Source organism: Microtus pennsylvanicus, chromosome 1 (genome assembly GCF_037038515.1).
Source record: "Microtus pennsylvanicus isolate mMicPen1 chromosome 1, mMicPen1.hap1, whole genome shotgun sequence".
Classification (NCBI taxonomy): Eukaryota; Metazoa; Chordata; class Mammalia; order Rodentia; family Cricetidae; genus Microtus; species Microtus pennsylvanicus.
In genome coordinates this window covers 71,878,805-71,895,739 of record NC_134579.1, presented here as the reverse complement: position 1 = coordinate 71,895,739, position 16,935 = coordinate 71,878,805, and the positions used below count along the sequence as shown (strand labels likewise).

At 48.7% G+C, this 16,935-nt stretch overlaps 1 protein-coding gene across 6 annotated transcripts in view; it reads right to left on the bottom strand.

Annotated features, from left to right (window-relative positions):
* Window positions 1-16,935, bottom strand: part of Dgkg (diacylglycerol kinase gamma) — a 207,806-nt gene that overhangs the window by 97,970 nt on the left and 92,901 nt on the right. For 4 of the 6 annotated variants that reach the window (XM_075967983.1, XM_075968007.1, XM_075967997.1 and 1 more), the window contains 7 exons: window positions 13,455-13,572; window positions 11,881-11,969; window positions 8,867-8,983; window positions 7,862-7,954; window positions 6,225-6,284; window positions 3,668-3,747; window positions 2,325-2,399 (listed from right to left, as the gene is read on the bottom strand). In XM_075967983.1, the coding sequence (XP_075824098.1) occupies window positions 2,325-2,399; window positions 3,668-3,747; window positions 6,225-6,284; window positions 7,862-7,954; window positions 8,867-8,983; window positions 11,881-11,969; window positions 13,455-13,572 (632 nt within the window). The remainder of the gene's footprint in view (window positions 1-2,324; window positions 2,400-3,667; window positions 3,748-6,224; window positions 6,285-7,861; window positions 7,955-8,866; window positions 8,984-11,880; window positions 11,970-13,454; window positions 13,573-16,935) is intronic. The other 2 variants (XM_075967989.1, XM_075968003.1) reach the window with 1 other exon arrangement.

Here is a 16,935-nt window from a genome sequence, read left to right as displayed (position 1 = left end):
GGTCTTATTAGTAGGTTGTGACTAACATTTATAGTGTGTATGTCTGTGTGTGTGCACATGCACGTGTGTTGGGGACTGAACCCCGGGCTCCAGGCTGTCAAGCAGACTATCTATCGGTGAGCTTCATTCCAACCTTAATAACTTGATTCTTCTGAGTCAGTCTGTGTGTTCCCTTGGAATTAGGAAAAGTTCTTGATTCTTTTGGGGTTGAAAGAGACACTTAGCATTCTGAATCCAGGATGTCCTATGCAGAGCTACTGAGTACGGATAAAAATCAATGGTGTGACTTGTGTGTGTGTGTGTGTGTGTGCACGCGCGCGTGCGCACTCACTAACATCCTAATACAAAGAGAATCTGATCCGACATTCAGTATAAATGAAGAATCATTTCTGAGAATTTCTCAACAATTTGAGGAATTCGGTTTTTACATTTTGGCAGCGATACAGGTAATCAGTAATATTTTGACTCCTCTCAGCTCTCCTGACTGCTGTCTTTATAACCACCTCTTTAAGAGAGAAGCACTCAATTAATTATCTGGATCTTCATCTTTCCCTCTGGGGCCCCCCTGCCGAGGGGAATGAGGCCCATTTTCCCTGGGAGCCTGCATCCTGTAGAGCAGGGCTTGGGGCCCGCTGACCTCCAGCGGGTCTGTGGGCAGAAATCAGAGTAGTGTCGAGAACACATCACAGTAACCTCTTTCCTAATCTCTAATGGAAATTTAGCATGTCTTTCGATTGTGAATGTAGGCGACAGACCCCAGAGGCTCTGCGAGCACCTGTGACTTTGTCAAAGTGAATGTCACAATCGTCGCTATTTCAGTCCCATTACAACCGTGCCGTAAGTGGAACGCTCTCTTTTCTGTCATTTGTGGCTTTCAGTTCACAGCCATTATTCAGCCAGACTACGAATATTGCTGTTTAATATGTTGACAGACCATATTCATTTACATGCCACAAATTCGTCTTTTAGGTTTTTCTAACTACTTCTCCACCTAATTAGTTTCCCTGGAAATGCCATATTATTTCACATTCTGCATTAGAAAATATCGTTCTGGATGGAGTCCTTAGTCCAACAGATTGCGACAGGAGTCCCTGGCAGAAAAAGTCAAGAAGTACTGCCTTGGAGAAAATGGGACCTGTGGATGCCTTAAGGTGCAATTTAGAGATCTCAAGGCCTGTATTTTTCTCTTCTCAGCTGGGTGGCCTGAGAAGACCCTGGGGAGGGGGACTCTTAGCACAGATGACAATGCTATCCTCTCTCATTTCCCTTGCAGAACCCTGCTCTCTTTAGATGGGGTACTCTGAACCGAGGCTCCCTTCATCTGGACAACCCGCCTGCGGACAGATGAGCGTGCACACTGAATTTACTCTGGACCCACCAGACCTAAAGTCGACCTCAAGCTTGTCAGTCATAGGAAAAAGAATTAAAGGCCGAGAAACCCGTGTCATTGAAATACCCTCCGAGAGAGGGGCCGAAAAGACACTTGATGTTTGGCACTCGGTGGTGCTATCCAGCAGTAACCCGCAGACACGTGGCCATAACGGCAACTCCAAGAGCCGGACGGACTTCTGAGTAAGTTTTCCAGATAGTGAATTTGTACCTGCGTGCCTTTCTCCTTTTAACTGGGTCTTGTGCTTCCACTTCTATAAATAACCCCTGTGTCAGACAACCAAAAGACGGGGACAGGCTCCATTTATAGCCACCTTACTCCAGCCCGGTGGGAGGAATCTCACCGAATCTAGAATGGAAATGCGGGTCAGGAGGTGTGGTAGTCCCGACCAGCAGATGGCGCTAGGGCACCAGCTCTGACTGGGCAGACGCCTTCCAGCCCTTTGAGGTGACAATTTCTCATAAAGTGGGCAAGCTCGGTCCACCAGACCGTCAGTCAAGTCACAGAGGCCCTGCCCCCTGCCCTCTCACCACGCTTTCTCACCTTCTGCTAGAGAGCAGGAAGGTGGGAGAAGGGTCAGGGGGCGTGTAACCACCGCAAAATTGGATGCTTGGGGGAAAGAACTTGACTAAAATGCTCCCATAACAGGACACGTGACAGACTTTGAGTCACTGTGCCAGTCTGCAGAGAGATGGCATTAAAAGTACAAAAAAGATCAAATAGGCCACCAGCCTGACCGCCCTGCGGGTCCAATGGCCAGCACATAGCTTCCCCCCTCCCCCGAACATCAACACCACTTCCCAAACAATAACCAGGCCAGGCGAAGGTGTGCGAAAAAAGAAAGGAGAGCAGATGGTAGGCAGAAAAGGTCAAGAGCCCTAGAGTTCAAAGGTGATGAGGGAGGGTGTTTCTTGAGAAAACACGATGTCCATACCCTGGAGTGGGTCCACCATTGTCCAGGTTGAAAACTTGTTTGGGGTTGAGCAGGTAGTGGAATTTCCGGAGAATTCTATGGGAGAAAAAAGGAATAACAGAGAAGGAAAATTGTACTGCAGAAGTCACCTGGGGACAAATACCTTTGCACCCATCTGTGGGGCTTAAGCCTAAGAGGGGAAATGTTGCATGCCTACCCCCATATCCCAGTGCACCTGGCAGCCCCATGTCCTTACCTCAGGCCCCAAACTACCCCTCTGTCTGACTCCAGCCCGCCCCAGGAATTGCTTATTGCAGCAGCCATGGCAGAGAAGCCCGGTGAACAAGTCGGTTAGAGACCTCTTTATATTCTGTGTCGGGGTAGGGTGAGTCTGCCCTTTGTGGACTGTCCAGGGGCGCTAGGGGCCCCCGGGGAGAAGGTCCAGCTTTCTCAGAAGAGTACAAGCAGAAGGGGGTGGGACCGGAAACTGAGAGCAGCGACTACGTCTGGGCTTGGTTTCCAGGCTCTGCAAGGGATCGCTAAGTTAGGTCAGGAGGCATCTTGCCCCTTGGACGGGGTGGGGACCTCAGTGTACTTGCCTGAGCCCTACCTAATGTTATTTTTCTAAACCTGGATTCCTGCTCTTCCTCCACCTGCTCATTTCCCGGACTGAGCAGTCCTGGGAGGCGGAGCAGTTCTGTGGGCCCCCATTTCTCCTCCCGCTCTGCGGAGCTTACTCCAAACCCTGCATTTTCCTCGCTGGGAAGGTGGAGTTCAGGATAGGCTAGGAGGCCCTAATCAGGTGAGTATCACCAAGTCTTTTAAAACCAAGAAAAGACTTGGCGCAGGACAGGAAGAGTCAGGCCCCTCTGAACTTGACTCTGGCAGCCTTCACAGGGGCTCATGTGGCAGGTCCGTGGGTAAGCATTAGGTCTATTCTAATCCTTAAGGTTACCCTGTGAAAGGTGATATCATTTCCATCTGTGTCATAGAGGGAGAAACTGAGGCATGGGGAATTAAGTCACCTGGGTCTGGTGATGAAGTGGCAAGTGGCCACGAGCCCAGGTTTCCTTGACAGTGCAGTCTTCTTTATTGGGGTTGAGGGGAGGAAGGGGTTCAGGTCAGGTTGTTTTAGCATGTCTATTTTGTTATTGTTTTTATTTTTTGAGACAGGGTTTATCAGTGTAACAGTCCCAGCTGTCCTGGAACTCGATTTGTAGACCATGTTGGCCTTGAACTCACAGAGATCTCTCTGCCTGCCTCCTCCCTCCTTAGACCAGTACTCCTCCTGAGAACTGGGATTAAAGCTATGTGACACTGTGCCCAACTGTCTTTCTATTTTGAAGAAAACAAAGAGGACATACCTTTCTCCTTGTCTTCCTCCACTTTTGGGGTTCACCAAGACCAGCAGGGGGTGAGTTCCTGGACTAGGGATGATCTTATACTTAAAAATAAAAAGAAAAAGAAATGAGCATTATTCAGTAGTAGATGTCGAGAAAACTTTGGAGGGTGGACGGGAAGCAGGCCCAGGCAGGGAGGAGAGAAGGGGGGCTATTTGTCTGCTGACTGCGCTTTTTGAGGGAGAAAAACAGCTCTCTCCAGCTTGAGAGACTTTCAAGAGAGCTAACAGCAGTGAGCGCTGGAGGTTGGGATCAGAGGTGGGGCAACAGCACCAGCTTCAAATTATATAATTGTGTGGCATTGTGCCCATGGCACAAGGTTAGAATCGGTGAGGGTCACAGTGAAATAGTCTAGAGGGTACGTCCACCATGTCACACAGCTGCACCATTAAGGTGATGCCCACGAGCACTCCGGCCCCTGCACCTTCCAAATCCACAAGCCTGACCCAATTTTCCTCCCAAGCTCACACTTCTATCTAGTGGATGCTTTATCATTGGTACCACACCAACATGCCCAGACAGACTGTGTTTCCCATAAAATCGACCCTCATGCCTGTTGTCCTGTTCCTGTTAAAGGTGGGGTTACTCAACTGGGCATCCAGGGGGAGATCTGGCCTGCCAAGTTCTTTCTTAGAATTTTCCTTGCAGCCTTCATGGTCCCTATGCTGTTAAGGCTTTTCCTACCCCCAGCTGAATGCTCTACACCCCCACCCCAGTTCCTTTCTGGGATACCACGTCAAACATGCCACCTCTTCTAAAAACACCTGTAATGACACCCCATTGCTCTCAGGATCAAATCCAAATCTCTAAGCCTGGCCACAAGGCCTTCTCTGCCTCTCCCCTTTCTTCTTCTCTCTCCTCACTTCTCCTGTCCCCCCCACTCAGTGCTAGGCCCAGAAGCCTGTGCCTGCCTCAGTGAGTGTGTCTAACTATGCATATGCTCACCCTCATTTGCTCTTGTCCCATGACTTGAAATACTCTCTTCTTTGTAACCTCTTAAAGAAATCCAGAATAGCCCAGAACTCGGTTCCAGAGTCATCGGCTCTGTGACGTGACACTGCTCTCAGCCGCTGCAACTAAAGCTGCTGCAGCGTGCAATGTGCACTATTCCCTACAGCACTGAGATTCGACTCTTTGCATTTCTTTTTGACTTTCATTTCCTGGGTAAGCTCTCAAGCAGTCAGGTAGATCAGAAACGATGAGGAGCAGAGTGGAGCTGCCGTGGGCTCTACGGTGCCTGACACGGGAGTGGGCTCTCAGTAAAATTTTGTGGATTCAGCTGAATGATATTCCCACACAGATACCGCTTGGCCTCATGTTCAATATTTAATGCCTGCATCGTTAGTTTTAAACTTCACAACCATCTATCACAACATGACAGTTTTGCAAAGTGCAATTATTGTTGTTTATGATTTCAAAGAATTCTGGTGTCTTCTAGGGTAATTGTGAGATACTCAAAAGCATCTTGGAGCCAGGGGAGTAAGCCCTTAAGCTGGGAGATGACATTCAAAGTGCGACCTGCCAGTCAAATTGATGCCAGTGTGGGACAACTTGTGTCTTTTGCCCTCAGTGTGTGTGTGTGTGTGTGTGTGTGTGTGTGTGTGTGTGTGTATTCTCTTCTAAGTGCCTAGAGTGTTCTTTTCTAGGTATCTATACCCCTTCCTTTCTCTGTGGTGTCTAGACTATTTTCTTGGCATCTAGAGACTTCTCTTTGAGTGTCTAGAGCATTTCCGTCTATTGATTATTTTATCTTGCATCTTCAATTTCAGTTTATCTTGTAATTTCAAAATAGATGATCTCCATTGTCTCAGTCTACAGCACTGTGGGAGGCAAGCAGTTGTGGGACACAGTAAACTGACTCTTATAACAAGGAAATGGAAGCTCGCAGGCCTAGGATAAGACCCCATCTTTCTGTTTCCTGTTCTGACATTTTTTTGTACCTCGTTGGGTGCCTTCTCTGCATTCCTTAGAACTTCATGGAGGGCATGCAAAAAATATTCATTGGTGATGCTTAGTGATAAATGAGGTCATAAACACACGCTTAAGGATCAAGAACCTTTGGGTTTACTGTTTTGATGGACTGTGTTCTAGAGATAGCTGGGCAACCACAGAAGACCCACTGTCCAATCTTACTCCACACATGTTACTCTTCAGAAGATTTGCAAGTTGTAGTTTCATGAGAATTTATCTTAAAGAGGCCACAAAGCCAAGTAGAATGTCAAAGGTATCAGCCAATTGCCTTGCTCACCACTGTCAAAGGTCAACCCCAGAGGCAGTCAAACGTTTGTCTAGCAGACTGCCTGGCGTGATAGTGTGTGTGTGTGTGTGTGTGTGTGTGTGTATGTGTGGCAGTCAAAGGTCAACCCCAGAGGCCCGGGTAAATGTCCGCTCATGTGACAGAATTGGTAGAATAAGAAGCAAATGCTGAGACACATTTCTTTAGAACCCAAGCCCCCCTCTCCCTGCCCCAGACTTTGGACCCACTTAGAACAAGTCGTTGGACGGCCCATTCATGAGGTACCTGTGTTACAAGTTCACCCTTGGAGGCCATGCCGCCGTCGGACTTCCCTCCTTGCCTGTCCTGTGTGAGAGAGAACACAAACAGCCTTTGAGAGGGACAAAGGCCACTGCAAGGACAAGATCAAAGCATTACAAGAGATGGCAAGAAAGAACTCGGACAGGTAGAAAGCGGTGAGGTTTTCAAAGTGGAACTTCGGAGCTCAGAAACGAATATACCCAACAAGGTTCTCTAGGCTTCTGCAGACCCAGTGATGACTGTAACCTGTGATTACATCACTTGTGGTGACTGTCACCTTGGGGCATGGTAGGGACTGAAACAGGCAGAAATCTAGTTGACCGCGGGCTTTAAAAGCAGGCCGTATTCTCGATTTCCCTGCTCAGCAGGACTTGACGCCAGGGCGTGGCTACTGTTCCTCACTTTGCTTGTTCTACTTTCTTGTTTAAAAGTTCATTGTTTATTCTAATGACGTTTGCCTGGCGTGATAGTCTATGTGTGTGTGTGTGTATGTGTGTGTGTGTGTGTGCATGAATTCATGCACGCAAGCATGTAATTGCTGTCTCTGCAGACAACCCTGGTTTTACCTGATCTTCAAGAGTTTTATCAAGAGAATCATGAAGCATGTCTGCACTTAACGTTTTTAAAATTTTATTTGTTTATATGTATGAGTGCTCTGTGTGTATGCATGCCTGCAGGCCAGAAGAGGGCATCAGTTCCCTTTATAGATGGTTGTGAACCACCATGCGGGTTCTGGGACTTGAACTCAAGACTTCTGGAAAAGCAGCTTGTGCTCTTATCGGCCGAGCTGGCTCTCCAGCCCCACACATCAAACTTTTGTGCTATTGCTTGTTTAGCTTTATATCTTGGAGCATCTCTGCTTTTGCAACTAGGCACCCGTGCTGTGAGGAGCGGTGTCCTTGTCTGTTGGTGGAGTAAATGCTTGCATTTCTCCACAGGAGGCGAGTTTTGGGGATATGGAGTTGGTATATGTCTAAGTTAATGGAAACTGACAAATGGACTTCCAGAGTGGTGATTTTCTTTAAGGATTTTAAATGAGAGAAAAAAAAAAGTATTTGTTCCAGGCAGGGGTGAGAAGGGAGACTCGGTGGAGATAGTTTGAAGATGGAGGTGCAGGAGTCAGAAGGCAGAAAAGGTTCCAGGTGGGAGCAAAGGGAGCTCACTTCATCTTCATTTGTTTCCAAATATGTCTGAGACACTTGGGTAGGAGCCCTTGAGAGAGGAGATTCAGGGAGGAAGGAGGCCAAGCAACCTGGCCTGGGCCGGGTTGTCCCTTGAGCTGGGCTCTGCCTGAAAGATGCTCAGAAGGGATGCTCCGAACACGTGGAAGCAGCAGTTGGAAGCTGCAGCATCTGTGTTCTCGCCCAATCTGCCTGGGGCAACACTGGCTTCTTTTCAACCTTTACCAAAGCATAAGCCCTTGGAGCTTACATTCCCAGAGGCTGGTCATGTAGGCAGTAGGCTGGCCAACAGTGGGGCTCTGGGACCCTCTCTGCTTTCTCTCTAGACTTGCCCTTAGAACCGGTGGGGAAACATGGAGGCATGTGAAGTTGTGGGTGTGGCCTGTCTCTGACCCCTGAACCTAGAAAAGCCAGAGCCCTGGTGGGGGGAGGACCACTTACTTGGGTGATGGGGTATATGGCGGTAGGCAGCAGAATGTGGTCTTTGAGCTCCCCACCATCACACACCGCCGAAAATTCACATCTGCGGTGAAACTGGAGAAAGAAAAATGGAGACAAGGATTAGCGGAAATGAAAAAAGAAACATCAGGAAGGTGGGTGCGGAGGTTTTCTGGGGAAGAGAGCTGTCTAGTGCCCCTACGTCTTGGAGCACTACCAACTTTGGAATTAACAGGACTTTTGGTTATGTGTGTGAACACGTGGTATGTCTGCCAGGGTCATAGAAATGAGATCAAGAGCTACCCTCCAAGTGTGGCCCTCTGTGTGGATTCTGCACCCATGCCCCTGGATTTCTGGTTTAGACACTCTGAAGGAGGCCTGCCTCTGGGAATAAAACCATAGGAGGCTGGCGTATAGAGACAACTGAACCACCGCATTGTGTGAGTCCCTTTGTCTGGCTTGGGGGAGCCTCCTCTTTAGGGCTGATATTTAGCCAGGGGCCACAAGACACTGCCCAGAATTAGCGCTGGGAGGCAGGCTGGGCAGCCTAGGTGGCACCTGTCATGTTTAGAAAGCTGTGGACGCTGGCATGAGCATGGGAGCAGCATGGCCAGGCCCCTGGGCGCGGCAGGGCGCTGCTGAGAGGAATGTGCCTTTGAGCCAAGTTTTAACGCTAAGGTGTGGAGAGTGAGCTTTCCAGTATCTAATCCCTGTTCCAGTCTGTGGGGACCCCAGCCTCAGGTGGAGGAGAACTCACAAGCTAGCCTGCTCTTCCCAGCAGCTAGTCATGTAGGCAATAGTGTGACCAACTTCTTAAATAGCCCTCTCTCTGGGCAACTTGAGTAGTCATCGGAGGCTGAGAACCTCAAATTGGGGTGGGGGGTGTTCTGGGACCCTCTCCGCCTTCTCTCTAGACTTGCCCTCTGCAGGAATGTTCACTGCCCCGGGCTACAGCTCAAGCCAATCCCACACTGAAAAGAAGTAGGGCCGCCCTGGGCACCGACCCACCGTCATCCGGCACCACACGCAGTGCCGCGCGGTGACACTCTGGTAGCACTTGATACTTTTGTGGCACCGGTCACACTTGACGGAGGAGTTCCCTTCCACCCACGCGTGCTGCATCACCTGTGGGAGGGAAGGGAAGGATACCAGGGAAGGCAGTGGAACCACGCCCCTGGGCCCAGGGTACCAAGAACTGGGAGGCGCGAGGAGCCCAGAGGGCCCTGTTTCCTCAGTAGTGGAAGCTTCTTTGGACACAGAGTTCCTCGTTGCCTGGCCACCGTGCTAAGCACAGAAGATTAAAATCCTTCTCCGCTTCTGTACTAACTCTCACCCAGGCAAGCTTCCCGCCTGCCATTCCTCTGCTTTGCCAAATTCACTGGCGAGCCCTGTCTTCATGGGGGACCCTTTCTGGGAGTCAGTGTGGTGCGCGCGCGGGGGAGTGGGGGTGGGTGGGCGGTAGTCAGAGGGCTGGAGTGCGGACCCAATCTTCCGGAGTCGCCTATTTTGCACCTAACACCTGGGTGCCTTTTGGCCAGTTTCGGAACTTCTCTGAGTCTTTGGACCCCCCTCTTTAGACACCAGCATGGGGCACCTCTGGGATTGGGGAAGATGCAAGGAGCCAGCACATTTGCAAATCTTCCCAGGTATTCTCTTCTCAGCCAAAGCTGCCCATCACAATCACCTGGGGATTCTCCAGAAGGCCTAGTGCCCCGCCCACACTCCAAATAAATGAGTGTCTGGGGTTGGGCCCCAGATATTTGACTTAAATGTCCCCGTGTGATTTAAATTCACATGCATTAACGTGCCCTGCGTGCCTATCCTATGTAACCATAGCTGAGAAGCAAAGTCTAAGTCAGGGTACCACAGGGCCCTTTTTATGCCCATTTCTTGGCCATCTGGATGCAGCAGCCACCTGGCTGGGAAATGCCACCAGGGCAGATCAGGAGGGTATGTGTGCATGCCTCAAGCAAAGAGGGGGATCCTCTGACCCATTGCCTGGGAGCATCTGCACTCAGATCTCTCCCGGGAGTCCCACAGAACTTAGAACTTTCCACCAAGGTGCCCTGAACTGCAGAAGAAAAAAGCCGTGGAAGGAGTGGTGTGTGTGTGTGTGTGTGTGTGTGTGTGTGTGCGCGCGCGCGCGCGCGCGCGTGCACGCGTATATCTTTGAAGGGCTCAGCTTCAAAAACTATATTAGAAACATGCAAAATATCTACATGATATTATTCCTATTTGCATTAAACAAGACTAAATGTTTTCAATTACTTAGCAGTTGTGCGACGCTATTCACCCAGAATATTTTCGCTATAATTTATTGCTCCAAAAGAGGTGTCACACTTGACTTGTGGCTTCTCACCTCCAGCGGCCTCGCTGAGGGTACAAAGCAGTCACTTGGTGAATTTATCATCTACGCAGTCACACTGAATATGCCCTGAGATTGTTGTTTCCGTTTTATAGAGGGACACATTGAGGCTTCAGGGAGGTAAGTGACTGCCCTCGGGTTCTAAGGCTGGTGAGTAGGGACCCATAGAGACCCACGAGGCGGGTCTTTTGACTTAAGCCCCAGGGTTGTTGTCCGAGTACCATGTTGGTTTTTTTTTCCAGCCTGTCTGGGGTCAGAAGAAGAAGTGGTGGGAGATTTGGGGTGTCCCTGCAGGCTCACAAGGTTGTGGTGTGCTCTGCTGGCCCCTCAGGAGAGTCACCCTGTTCTCTGGGTCGGATGACTAGAGTACGAGCAAAGGCCCGAGCATAAGGAGGCCCACTGTGTGTTCTGATGGGAGCCAGGCATGGACATGGAGGGGTGTGTATGAGTGGTGTGGGGGAGGGGACGAGGGTCATGCTATGGGGCATGCATATGAGGAGTCTGAGGTCTGAGGAGCCCTCTGAGGTCTGAGGCGTGAACTCCCCGGAGGCCTTCTGGGCGGCGGGGGGTGGGACGGGCTGTGAGCCTCCCACCTTTTCACCATCTCCTGACTCACATTCTTCAACTACATCGACCCTCTGCAGCAATGCGGATAATCTTCCCCTGGGTTTAAGGGCGATCTAATTCCAGACTCAGCAAATGGCACCACCCAACAGCCAGAGGAGCGCTGGGAGCCATTCCCGCAGCCTGCCCTCTCCTCCTCTGCACCCACACGCCTAAGTCCTGGGGCTGCGACTCTCAGCTGCCTGGCAAACTCCTTCCTTCCTTTATCTTCTCTGCTTTATTAGTGAAGTCTGTCGGGGCACTCAGACACAACCAGTCCTGAAAGGGTGGATGTAAACAGAGCCAGCCGGGCTCTAGCCTTGGGGCAGCACCTCTTCTGCTGTAACTGCTGGAAGAACACTCTTTCCCCTGGCTTCTCTCCTACACCAGCCTCAGAAAGAGTCACGTAATTAACAAATTCACCATCTCTTCATGTCTGAAGTGTCTCCCCGACCCTCCACTGCTTTCTAATTCTGGAGCTGGTCTCCCAAACCCTTATCACATCGGGCCTCATCACCTTATGAGGCTCCGTGTTCTCCCCTGTAATCATCTGACCCAGCCATTTCTAACCTCTAACCAAGTCCACGCCACAGTCACACGCGTCTCCATGTCTGTACACAGGAGCCCCCTTCTGCTAGAATTGCTTGGCCCTCTTCCGTGCCCTGCGAAGCTCTCCTGGTTCCACGAACAAAGCCAGCAGAACCTCCTTTGAGGAGCTTTTTCTTTCGAGTCTCAGCTGCACACGCCTCACGACTATGTATTTGCACTATTCGCGCATGCCTGTCTATCCTCTGTAATCGGGGCAGCATTTGAGCGGACTGGCTACCACTTCTCAGAACCCGCGGATGCCCTGGTACAGCGCCTGGCATGCAGTGGGCCTCAGGGAGATGCTGAATGGATTGATGAATGAGTGGGATGGCTTAGGGGTGGTCCTTGAGACAGAGAAGGAACTAGAGAAATCTCTCAGAGCCCCTTCCTGCATAGGAATCTGTGATGATAACCATGTTGTCCCCGAGGCAGCATGCAGTAGAATGAGCCAATAGGTGTCACCAACCTCGCCACTCCTTTTGGCTTTTGAGTATGTTTTCACACATCCAGGAATGTTTTTGGACACACAGCGTTGGTGGACAGTGTATTTACAGTCTGGAAAAAAAGAGAAAGGACTGTGCTTATGAACGCCACCAAGGGAAGATCCAGCCCCCTCCCCGGTGCACACACTTCAGTGAAGGCTTGTTTCTCCTTCTGGGTGATGGTCAGTGAGGAAAAGTGACATATGGAGTTGGCCTGGCCTAGCAGAACTCTAACACTGCTAGTGTTCTCTGAGCCATTCTTCCCTGACACTTCCACTTTCTCCATGAAGCAAAGTGACGTCAGAAGGAGCAGTGAGAAGCGGATGCCATTGTATGTCAGGATGCCAACAATGAGTGACAGAAAGGCCATGGTCACTGGGCTGATGGACGCTATTGGACACCACAGCACCTTGAGTAACTGTTTTGCCCAGGATGGACTGGGCGGTGGTGGCGCACGCCTTCAATCCCAGTATTTGGGAAGGAGAGGCAGGTGGATTTCTGTGAGTTCAAGGCCAGCCTGGGTCTACAGAGTGAGTTCCAGGGCAGCCAGGACTACACAGAGAAACCCTGTTGCTATAAAAAAAACAAACAAAAAACAACAACAAAAAATGATAACAACAAGAACAAAGAAAAAGAAATAAAGAAAAGAAAAGAAAGAAAGAACTTCAGATTCCTCTGTCGATGTGCCCACAGTGGCTTCCTTTTCTCTTTCTGGGAAGGGACTTTGCAGTGTGAAGTGGGACATTTGTGTGAGGCACCACGTGCAGGATCAGATTAGGCAATTCCACATTTTGTCACTGTCACTGTAACTGTGATTACGCAAACAGCAAAGGAGCAGAGGTCTCACACTTAGCAGGAATGAGAACATGTTGATGAGCTGATGCAGAGTGGGCGGACCTGTTCTTCACCCTGCCCACTCCCTGGAGTCCGGTTGGTATCTGCTATCTGGCCACGAGGTGGCTAGCAGGACTCAGTGCACCCACATTTGCTGCCCCCCTGAAGTTTCTGGCTTTTGTCGCATCTCCTCTTGCTCTTTCCCCATTTTCCCAAATTGTCTCTTCCTCTCCCCTTTCCTCTGTTTCTTTCTGTGTTCACCTTCTTAGTCCGGATCTAATTGCTCATTTGTGCTTATGTTCCTGCCTTCCCTCCAGTTTTACTAAATGGATTAGAAAATGAAGTAAACACACAATTTCATTTTTCATTGCACTCCTAGAATATAGAGTGTGTTCTCAACTAATTAGAAAGCACCCCTAAGCACACATGAAATGAACGTTGGCTAGAAACACAACTGCAGTTAGCATGAGATGCTTTTAACTGTGTCAGAACTCTAATACTTTTTCCTAGGAGACCAGTGGTCCAGGACTCCAGCCACAGCAAACATCTTGTCCATTTGACTCAGCTAGACCCAAAGCAGGGCACAGAGGCCTTGCTGTGGAAACATGAGGGGTGATCCCACCATCTGGGAAACACATGCCTAGACTGTCCCTGGAATGGACCAACTGACTGTGCGCCAAGCGGACAGAGCCCGCGGGCAAAGACCTGGAGGACGGTTACTCACAAATGCAGCTCAGGCCTTGCTTCCTGACACCCATCAGCATGATGTGGCAGAAGTTGCAGTACGTGGGCTTCTTGAAATGCTTCAGGGTCCAGGCATGCCTTCCGTCCCCCATGGAGCCCTGCAGAGGTAATGGCAGTGAGCTGTGGAGCTGGTACCCACCCGGAAATCAGAGGCTGCCTCAAGCTGGTACTTCCTTTTCTCTCAGTAATGTTCTCTTCTCAAACTTGGAAGAGAAGTTTCGCAGTCGTTAACAAATTCTTAGTGTGCGTTTTCTAAAATTAGCATACACAAAAGAAGAGAACATCTGAATGGAGGTGGGAGAGGAGCTAAATAAACCCTCTCAGACCTGGATTCCTGAGGGATAAATGGAAGAGCCACTTGGTGTGTTTGCCTGCCTGCCTATCTATCTGCCTATCGACTTGTATATCTATCTATCTATCTATCTATCTATCTATCTATCTATCTATCTATCTATCTATCTATCTATCTCACCTGTCTATCTGAAGAGTCTTTAATAATTGCAATCTTTGACTTGCCAGCATCCCTCCTTGGGCTTCAGTCTAAAGAAAACTGTTTTTGAGAAAACAGATGAGCATTTCTGTGCTGGTCAGATGCAACATTATTTCAAATAGTGAAGAGCTAAAGATACACTAATGGTTCCCAAATTGCTAAAATTGCAGATATGATAGGGTTTTATGACTCTAGCTGTAGATCTAAGACTAATGGGAAGCTGGGTGTGGTGGCACATGCCTTTATCCTAGTGTTGAGAGGCAGAGACAGATGAATCTCTGAGTTTGAGGCCATCCTGGTCTACATAGCGACAGGCAGGACACCAGGCCTGTGTAGAGAGACCCTGTATTAATCTTAAAAAACAAATAAACATGCAAGCAAACAAAAATATATTTAAATATATCTAATGGTAAAAGATTTCATGTACCTGTTAACCAAAGTTAGCTGTATCTGGAAGACTGTGCATTTGTTTTCTTCCTCTTTAATTTCTGATTTCTTTTATATTTTCTGAAATTTCTCCGGTGAGTATAGACTAACATAATTAAGAACAATTGGCTTAGTAAAAACAATGTACTTTTTTTTTTTTTTGGAGACAGGGTTTCTCTGTGTAGCTCTGGCTATTCTAGAACTTGCTCTGTTGACCAGGCTGGATTCGAACTCAAGAGATTCACCTGCTTCTGCTTCCCAAGTGCTGTGTTTAAAGGCATGCACTACTACCACCTGGCTAATAATATACTTCTTATACCAACTTAAAAATTTTTAGATTTATTTTATTTTATGTATATAAACATTTTTCTTACACACACATACACAATCACATACACATAGTCACACAAACACACGGTCACTCTCTCTCTCTTACACACACACACACACACACACACACACACACACACACACACACTACGGGCGTGTTTATACCAAGTTTCTGCAAACAGATAAAACACTAAGGTGAGGGCTGGTGATGAGATGGCTCCGTGGGTAGAGGCGGTTGATAACCCGAGTTCAACAGGATGCACCGAAAGGGTAACTCTTGAAGGTGGTCATCCCCAGACCTCTCCACGCATGCACTCCATGTGTGGAGAAAGCCCCACTCCATGTAAAACATACATGTAACTATAGCAACAACAATTCTAAAGTGAGACCTAGAGAGGGAGTGAATGTTTCTTCTTAAGTGGCTCAGGGACAAAACTCTCCTCAGTCACATGTGTGAGCCGTGCCTCACGTGGTCACCTCTTCCTTGGCATGTCAAGTTCCACGTCCCAGCTCCTGGTACACCCCCTGGCTTGAGTCTGGCTTTGGGAGCATCTCTCCTGCTGAATCTTTCCCAGGGTTCCATCTTGAGCAGCACTGGGTGTGGTCTGAAGGGCAGTGAAAACTACGCTTGTAAACTTATCCTTGGCTGTGTGGCCGGGGGCATGGAGTCCAGTCCCAACATCTGTGTGTCTGTGCTGTTGGATTGATCGCTGTGCTTAGCCCTGCTGCTGGACCTAGATTTTGGTCCTTGGAGTCCACGTTCTTTGTCAAATTCTTATCTATTCCCTTGACTTTTGTATCCTATGTTCTTCAGGACCCTTTTCAAGACCTGAGTTGTACCGACTTAAGGTCCCTTTATCCAAGGGTTTCCACTTCAGGATGCAGATTTGCGGGTGGGTAGCAATTCACAAAAAAGACCAGCTGACTTATCCCTTTGGCAGATATCTGCCCCTAGGACTTGCAGTGATGATGATTACGATGATGATCATAAATGTTATTCTAGTCCCCTGACACATCCTAGTCTGTACAAAATATTAGGGGGTATGAAAGTTGTGGAAGAGTGGTAAGTCTGTTACTAGTATACAGATTAAAAAAGAACAACAACAACAACAACAAAAACAAAAACAAAAAGCGTTCAGGAATTCTGTAACTAGGGCCAGTGCCACAGGAGGGATGAGTGACAGACAGTAGTCAATGTATGCCTTTTTCTACCACCTTCTACAAGGGTTTCCCTGGGCAGAAGGAAACTCAGCACCCTGCCAGCAGATCTGCTTATTCATGAACTAAAGGACCTTCATTTTATCAGCAAACACCTCTGTTGTCTAAGCCGTGTACCCTTCCCCCCAAACCCTCAGCTCTAAGAAGCAAATGCACCAAAGGGCTTAAATAAAGCTTCTGCTTAGGTTATAGCGCCATCGTGTGGCTTGCTCATTTCTGGGTAGGTTTTGCCCCATTGCTGCATTTGCCTGCTCTGTGTTCTCAGAGGTCATCTGTGTGAGTGAGAACTTTGGCAGGAAAGCAGCATGTCATACAAGACATTGATGGGTTTCCTCTAGAAGCCTGGATGTTGCTCATGAAAGAACTTGTTTAGCCCACACTTAAAATAGATTTAAAAGGATTTTGATTAATATCAATAAAATTACATTTATTTTTTGTTTCCCACGTTTTGTAATGTGAATTCTAGTTTTATTCAAGGCTGATTTGAAGGGAATGCTGGAAAGAATGCTGAAGAAATACACAGGCTTTACCTGCTGCTTCCACAAGCGTGGGCTCTTTCCACACAAGATGTCAGTGGGACTTTGAACATTAGCATGGTCAATGCAGGGAGGAGAACAGAAATTGGTTCCTTGTGCTTAAAATATCTCAGTTTTGTTCCTTCAAATGAGAACAAACCAAACCAGCCACACTGTGTCAGGATAGCAACCACGCTGAGCTCCTCTTTTGATCCAGGGCCTAGTGAGTGATGACAACAGCCTGTCCTGCTTCTTGGGGTTCTTGTGGGTTCTCGTATGTGTAGTTCCTCAGCAAGAGATCACTGCATGAAGGTCCCCAAGTAACTGAGTGTGGCAGTTGGGCCTCTGCTCAGACGTGTGCCCTTGGACCAGTCCTGCGCCCCTGACCATGTGTAGACCAGAAGAGCGGGACTCACAGAGAACTCTGCCAGACACATCACGGACCCTAAGAGCCAGAACGTGTTTTCAAGCCCGGCCTATTG